General features: G+C 42.4%; 1 protein-coding gene across 2 annotated transcripts in view; it reads left to right on the top strand.

The window, feature by feature from the left end:
* The window catches only part of bach2 (BTB and CNC homology 1, basic leucine zipper transcription factor 2), a 112701-nt gene extending 106897 nt beyond the window's left edge, over positions 1–5804 (top strand). For both annotated transcript variants that reach the window (XM_015382776.1, XM_015382775.1), the window contains 2 exons: positions 3733–3939; positions 4582–5804. In XM_015382776.1, the coding sequence (XP_015238262.1) occupies positions 3733–3939; positions 4582–5076 (702 nt within the window). In that variant the 3' untranslated portion in view covers positions 5077–5804. The remainder of the gene's footprint in view (positions 1–3732; positions 3940–4581) is intronic.
* Positions 5805–8322: the final 2518 nt, after the last annotated feature.

Below are 8322 nucleotides of genomic sequence, written 5' to 3'. Positions count from 1 at the left end.
TTAAATATTGTTCAATAGACCAGTGTTTTTAATTCAGATTAATTTTATTTGAATGTGTTGATGGCAGCAGCACAGCTGATATTTCTCTCCAGGATGGAGTCACAGCCAAACAGGAACAGACCAGATGAAGCTACTATGAGAAAAAGCAGAGAAAGCAGAACGTTAGAGATTGAACTAACAGATTCTGCAGAGTGGGAGAATAGAGATAGAATGAAGAAAAGGGGTCCCTATGTTCTCCAGCAGTCTAAATGGAGAGAACCTGGATTTGATCAGGTTTCCCTTTATTGGACTATTTACATCAACATAAACTGACAACAGCTATGAGGACAGGATGGAGCAAACATGCTGCTTATAGGAAGAAGTGTTGGCGTAGAGTGAAACAATCAGGATGAAGGAAACGTGTGAATCTTAAGCAAACGTGTGGAACAGTTAACAGAAGTGGAAACCCCAGACAGATTAGGAAGCAGTGAGCGTTTCAAACCCCCTGCTGCTCGCTGCCACCTTCATGGCTCCTATTCAGCTAATCCACGTGTTAATCCTCCATCTGAATGATGCATTTTCTGTCTGTCTTAACTCTCTCTTCTTAAAGCAGATATGCGTTTGCTGTAGTACTAATATATTTACATGTAAAATCATTTCATGCAGCTTCTTGTTAGATTAGTTGAAGTGTAATTGGGGCGGGATTTACCATTAGGCAATATTAAGCACCTGCCTGGGGCCCCATAAAACTCTGTTTATATGTATGGTTCAAACAATTATTCCTTATTTGTGCATATTAATTATGTTTTTCTCTAAAATGCCATCAGAACGCTGATAATATTAAGTGTGTCTCAGCCCCCCCCTTCAGTGTCCACCATATTGGATCAGTCCATTTGCTGCACATGTTCAGAAAGGTCCAAACAGACAGCAGCAAACCATTTGAAAACAAACCATGCAAAGAGCAGTGTTGCCAACTTAGCGCTTTAGTCGCTATATTTAGCCACTTTTCAGACCCCTCTAGAACTTTGATTTCTAAAAAGCTCCTAGCGCCAAATCTAGAGACTTTTTTCTGCTACTGAAGACTTTGGAGACAACATCTAAAAGCAGCGAACTCTGCTCTCCAGAGCGAGTAGATTGGTAACCCCGCCTCCTGCTCTCCTCTATCTTGTCTGCTGTCATGATTCATGCAGCTATTATTTCATCCAAATGAAAAATGGAGAACAGAGAAGCAGATCATGGCTTGTCTACAGTGAAAAGAAGGACTGGGTTATTTACTTTGGCCTTTTTGGAAACACAGGAAGGAGCAATCAGCTAAGTGAGCTTAGTGCTTGGAAAAAATCTTTCATTCCTTTAGAGACAGCATGAAAAGTCAGCTGAGTACAAAACATAGAGAGGAAAACAAGAAGAAAAGGGACAAGAAGAGAGGGACACAACCTAGAACAGATAATGGATGTCTATTCTATTAACATTTCTCTATCTGGATAATGGGTCTGTTTTATGTGTTGTCTTCTCAATTCAGAGGGCCCCCTGCCTGTCTTTGCCCAGGGCCCCACATTTCCTAAATCCGCCCCTGTGTGTTATATTCCAGAGCTGGTATGAAAGCGATGTAGCACAGGTGGACCATTGTTTCCTGCAGTTGTCGTACAGCGTGTCCCAGAAAACCAGCAAACAGGATGAAAACATGAGGTTTCGTACGACGGCTCCAGAAATGCCACCAGTTTGCCCGTTTTGACTGACAGGAAAACTTGTCCTACATAGCTCATATTTTGGGCCACATTTTTTTAACGGTGTCAGGGCTGAGAACTGAAGGGCGTATAACAGATGAGCCCTACTTTTCACTCTGTACCCCATTTGCAACACAATGACCCAGGCGGGGAAAGAGACGGAGCCTTGGGAGGAGAAACCTGAAGCAAATGTAAATCCAGAGCATTTTTTTTTTTTTTTCTTTCAGTGGGGGGGGGTTTATGACCGCTGTTGGAGCATACTCTGTCAACCTGACTCTGCTGCTGAACTGGTTTCCGTGGCGGAGTGCTTAAATTTAGCCCTCCCCTGTGTACCAGTGACTGGTTGGATGTGATTGGTGGGGGGGGACCTTCACAAGGTCGAAATGTCTCATTTCTCTCTTGTTCCAAACATCTCAGCGTCCTGTGGCGATAGGAAGCTGCTTTTATCGAACTGGTTCACGTTGAGATTGTGAGTTTCTGTCTGAATTGCTGCAGCTGATGGAGAGCTGGAAGCTTCATCTATTATTTATCAAGCGTCTGCCTACAGATGCTGAGTTTAGAAATAGGGCTCCTATAAAAGGTAACACCCTTAAAGTCTTTCACAGACAGACAGGTCTTTTCTCTCCAGTAATCACTTAGTTGATCCTGATGAGGCCCCCTCCCACAGCCCCCCAGCTGTGATGGCCTGGCTCCTCTGCCACCTCTGGCTGCTGCCATCTGAGCAGAAAGCGCCTCCTGCTCCAGCAGCCAGGTACAGTGGGAGTATGTTCAGCCCCCGTCCTCCTTTGTTTGACTTTGTTCTTCATGCGCTCTGCTGAGGCAGCCACGGGGAGGAGAGGAGAACAGAGGGAGCTCTTCTCATCTCTGCCAAGCTCTACCACTGTCTTCCTCTGGCTCTTTGTTATGCCTCCGCCACTTCCCTCGGTGCCTGCAGCTACAGCTCCTCTGGTGCAGGCAGATACAGCTGGGGTGGATGTGCCTGTGATGTGCTTATAGGAAGGTCTGCCATCACCTGAGGGAGGGCGGCCGACTTATTGTCACGCTCCAGACTAGAGGAAGGAGAAGAAACACATGCAGCCGTGATAAGTTGTCACATCGGGGGTGGATAACCCACGGCTTTCTGCTTCTGTTAGGAGCTGCCACATCACTACAGCATTGATTCCACTAATTCTTTTTGTTCTTAAGCATGAGAGGACTGCAGATATACATAACCCCCTCCACCTGAAAGTCACCTGACAGGTCATTGACTCACTAACCCACCAAGTCTGGCATCATGGCACACTTCCAGCAGCTGAGAGGCAGATGGAGGCGGACGCTTTTCTTAGATCACCTTTTGTGCTGCATGAGAGCTTCAGAGGTTTCCTCTTAGCAGTGGGACTCTACTGCCATCTTGTGGTAAAGATGAAGTCCTAACGACCCTGTGTTTGAAAAACGATCTAGAAATAAGTAAATATTTATTAAATCAAGTGTATTAAATTAAGAAATATTTACTGTTCCTGTTTGGCTGTGACTCCATCCCTTAATTTGAGTAGTTAAATGAGGTAGTTTGCCAATGGAATTAGTATTTTTACTCTTAAAAACAGATTATTAAATAATATTATAATTGTCTTGTTCCATTGGCAAAATGTCACTTTTATATCCTCAATTCAAGGACAAATGCCCTTATTTTAAGAAAAACTTAACTAGATGTTGATTTTCAATGCATTAACTTTATGAGCAGTGTGTTTAGGTAATTTAATTCAGTTTATTTCTATAGCTCCAATTCACATCATGTCATCTCAAGGAACTTTCCAGTTCACCAGATCATCCAGTCAGATTGATTCAAAGTTTTCTATCTAAGGAAAACCAGTTGATTGCATCGACTCATTGACTCTTCACCAATCCCTCGCACTAAGCATACTTGTAATTACAAACATTAACTATATTTGTAGCTACATAGATAAATATGCTCCAAATCTAGAAGAAAAGAACCATATGGGCAAAATTACTGCATCCAGCAAAATTAACATCCACTTTTCTTCTTTTCCAGGTTAAGCTTCCTTTTCCTATTGATCAAATCACAAATCTTCCACGCAACGACTTCCAAATGTTGGTAAAAATGCACAAATTGACGTCGGAGCAGCTTGAATTCATCCATGATGTGAGGCGACGGAGCAAGAACCGTATCGCAGCGCAGCGCTGCCGCAAAAGGAAGCTGGACTGCATCCTGAACCTGGAGTGTGAGATCAGGAAACTGGTGGGTGGACTGTTGGCTTTACATCCCGTCACTAAAAACCATCAGCTGTACCAGCCTTTCAGCAGGGAGTTAGATAGAACATGTAACCTTTCTCATGGAGAAAGCTAACTGTTGAACATGTTTTTGTTAAGGAAAGCTGTGTGTTTGCACCTCGAAGCTTTCTCTCTACGGTTCTTTTTCCTGAGAAGAGATTATTCAGGGCAAACTCTTTAACACGTCATAACTTATATGTATTAAATAATCAGGAGACATGACCACAGAGTTTGACAGAAATTATAATATTACTCAGATCAGAGAAGTTACAGAAGGCAGCTGCTTACCAACCAGGCTCTATTTGTTCTTAGATCAAAGAAAGTTAGAGATTGAACTAACAGATTCTGCAGAGTGGGAGAATAGAGATAGAATGAAGCAGAATGATGAAAAGGGGGTCCCTATGTCCTCCAGCAGTCTAAGCCTATAGCAGCATAACTATAGAGATAGCTCAGGATAACCTGAGCCACTCTAACTTGAAGCTTTATCAAAAAGGAAAGTTTTAAGCCTTAAAAGCTAACTAGGCTTATAGCTTAAAAAAAAGTTGTGGAGATTTTTAAGATGTGTGAAAAGTTTTGTGTTATTGCTCTAAATGTTGGTTTGTGCGGACAGGTGTGTGAGAAGGAGAAGCTGCTGACAGAGAGGAACCAGCTGAAGGCCTGTATGGGTGAACTGTGGGAGAACTTCTCCTGCCTGTCCCAGGAGGTGTGCCGGGACGTCCAGCTGAGCCCAGAGCAGGTCCAGTCCTTACACCACTACTGCCCCGTGCTGCGGACCCCCAACTCCACTGCCAGCAACAACACCGCCCACGAGTCCAGGACCCCCACCATCAGCACCCCAGCCGCCACCAGCATCGACCTCACCGGCCACTCCGGCTCCGCCACACCAGAACCCAGCTACGCCGACTCGCCGGGACCCTCGGAGAACGGACCCGAAGCCGCCGTCCGAAACGGGGCAGACAAGGACCCGGATGGCTGTGAGACCAGCTTGTTCCCCACATCAGAGTCTTTGGGGAAATCCCACCAAACCGTGACGGTGGATTTCTGCCAGGAAATGACTGAGAAATGTACGACCGACGAGCAGCCAAGGAAGGACTGTACCAAGTAGAGGTGGCTCTTTATTCTGTTGTTTTGAATGTTTTTTTTTGTATTATTTAATTTTACTCCTCTGACAAACCCTTTCTCTGGGTTGTGAGATGGTCAGCGTCTGCCAGTGTTCACTGAAAAACAAGCTTTGTATTTATGTCTTTTTGGGTCAGGTTTTTTTTTTCGTTTCTTTGATGTTTTCTTGAAACGGTTGACACTAAAATTGTCTTAACAGCAGCAATACTGTTCTGCAGGCATTCTCCTCTAACCCTGACAGAGTGGGAACCTCTCTCCAAACTCTTACAATGGTGCTATACCCACCGGCAGGAGGGACTGCCGTCCACGTGTCACACATCGCAACTTCAAGTTGAGCCTCATCGGACCTAAGCAGAAGCCCTCTTTTTCTACAAACAGAATCTCCGTTTCTGCCTTTCTCTCTCGTCTTTTTACCACTCTGTCGTTACTCGGTGTTTTCACACACAGACTGAGGGTTTCTAGAGATGTTAAACACAAATGTGTGCAGAATAACCCGGAACTTCTCAGGTTAGCAGTGCAGCTACCTGCTACCTACTTGAGCAAATCCTCTTCAACTTAGTGTCCAAAAAAATAACCATCATTTCTAATAATGTTAGATGAGATCAATTCTATTCAGTTTATTTCTATAGCACCAATTCACATCATGTCATCTCAAGGCACTTTCCAGCTCACCAGATCATCCAGTCAGATTGATTCAGTTTTCTATCTAAGGAAAACCAGCTGATTGCATCGACTCATTGACTCTTCAGCAATCCCTCACACTAAGCATGCTTGTAGCGACAGTGGAGAGGAAAAACTCCCTTTGAACAGGAAGAAACCTCCAGCAGAACCAGGCTCAGTGTGAGCGGCCATCTGCTGAGGCCCACTGGGGTTCAAGGAGACGGAAGCAGACATAGAAAAAGAAGCATAGATACAAAAGGCAACTGTCAACCAGCTCCACAGGCGGCCCCGTCCAGGAAACACACAGCCAGGCAGACGAGCTCCGAGCCAGCTCCCATGTCAGAGGATGAAGAGAGCACATCCAGTTAGTCACAGTCAGAGAAACAGGACTACACTGGAAAACAGGCTGATCTCCAACATCTAGAAACAAAGGTGACATCTCTTTGAAAGGAAAAGTCTGCTGAGCAAGGAATAATCAATAGATCATTATTTATTCCTAAAACTAATATGTTCACAGTGATTTAATTAATTTAGCATTAATTAGTAAAAAATATAAAAATAATAATTTTCATTGCAATCACTGAGTCTGGAAGCGGCCATTTCTGCCCAAATATAGTAACACTTAAATGTTACTAAATGAAAATTACTCTTAATTAAAAGCACTTATCATTTATTCAGCTGTATGAAATAATTTCATATTTAAAGTTCTTTCAGAAGTTTGAATTCTGAATATGAACTTTTCCTTCAGCTAATTATTATTTACACTGGAAAAAAAAAATCTAAACAATTCATTTTTTTCTTAAAATAAGTGCATTTTTCCTTGAATTGAGGAGGTAAGTGAGACACTTTGCATACAACACACCAATTTACATTTAAAATAAGAAAAAACAATTATATTGTCTTATTTAAAGAGGATAATATCTAATTATCTTATTTTAAGAGTAAAAGCAGTCCTTCCATTGGCAGATCATCTTATTTACCGTCTCAAATTAAGGGTAAATACACTTAATTTAAGAAATGTTGACTTATTTATAGATAATTTTGCAGTGTAGCCCTAAAATCATCCTGATACATTTTTCTACTGCAAAAACTGAACAAAAGTAGGTACATTTTGTGTATTTAAACCTTTTTTAAACAAGTTAAATGAATTATTTCCTTTTACAAGCCAGACTTAAGACGTAAGCAACCTGTTCACAGAATTTCTGTGAGTGATTTATTGAGAAACAAGCTGTCAAAAGGTCTTGGGTGGCCAGCTGTTTGTCTTCTTGCAGCGGCCATGTTGGACTTTAGGGTCAGTGCTGATATAAGGAAAGAGGAGCGTGATGAAGATGGAGGTTTTATCAAACCTTAGTACCCATCCAGTTGTGTTGCCATGACAACTACAAAGATGTTTACCTGTTCTTCATCAGAATCCAGCAGATGCAGCAGCAGCGTCTGAGAACGTCCCGGTTCTATTCTGCTCCCGTTCATCTCCACTTCTCAGCTGTTTGTGTGTGAAAACAGCCGGTCGGTCGGTCTCTCTCTACCTGTCTACCTCTCTCAGTCTCACTCTGTTTCTTCTATGATTATATCTCAGTGGCCCTTTTCGTCACAAGAATTCAAACTCAGGAAGAAAAAAAAAAAAATCCTCTGAATGTTCAACCTAATTCATGGAAAATGAGATCAGAGCTTCTGTACGATAGGAAGTTACAATGCAGTGAGACTGTCAAATGTTCATATGCAAAAAAAAGAAAAGAAAAGAAAAAATGTTTTCAAGCGTCTGTTGTTTGTATTTCTGTACAGGAGGACTTTGTACAGCCTGTAACTGAGAACATTCCTTCTATGCCTTCCACAGCACTGAACTGAAAGGAGAGAAAGGTGGATAGATTGCTATTTTTATTTCCCACTCATCAGCAATACCATTGTATTTGGATGTTGTAACGGTGATTTTTTCGAAGTGCTCGTTCGGCAGATGTGTATATAGTATGGAGCATGACGACTGTAACAGTGGTTTTTGTATGTGTAGAGGCGTAGATGTTTCCTTTTTTCTCTTGGGTTATATCAAGCACCTTTTCGCTGAGGGAAAACTTTTGCTTTGCTGTTTCCTGTCCTGCCTAATGAATACTTTCCATCATGGTGGGTGTTCTCATACTCAGGAAATCAGCTCATTACACACACACACACACACACACACACAGCATGCATCCAAACACATACAATCTTTGAGCCCCTTTTGCATGTTTAGATTTTTTTTTGTTATGCCCCTCCTTACCTTTCGCTCCTTTCTAAATGTGAAAAGGAAACTTCTTCCTGGTGTTATTTCTCCCGGCGTTGTGTAAGGAGCCTTCATTCGATGGCAGGGTTTTAACATGCTTCTTGTGTTACGCTCTCTCAGACACTTTTCTGTCGCTCTAAATTTTTTTTTTTGTTATTAAACCAAGAAAGAAGAAAAAATAGGAATGAATGAGTTTAGGCACTTTGTTTGCTGCCCCGAGAGCTCAGAGCCGTTAGCACTTCATTTAGGTCTGAAACTGGAGCACTTAAATCGGCCCTGAAAGAGGAAATGTTTTCCATGTCCTCATATGAACAGATA

This window comes from Cyprinodon variegatus, unplaced genomic scaffold (genome assembly GCF_000732505.1).
Source record: "Cyprinodon variegatus isolate N-32 unplaced genomic scaffold, C_variegatus-1.0 Scaffold266, whole genome shotgun sequence".
In the NCBI taxonomy this organism is placed as follows: Eukaryota; Metazoa; Chordata; class Actinopteri; order Cyprinodontiformes; family Cyprinodontidae; genus Cyprinodon; species Cyprinodon variegatus.
Note: the sequence above shows the minus strand (reverse complement) of the source record. Positions and strands in the feature narration are given on the sequence as shown.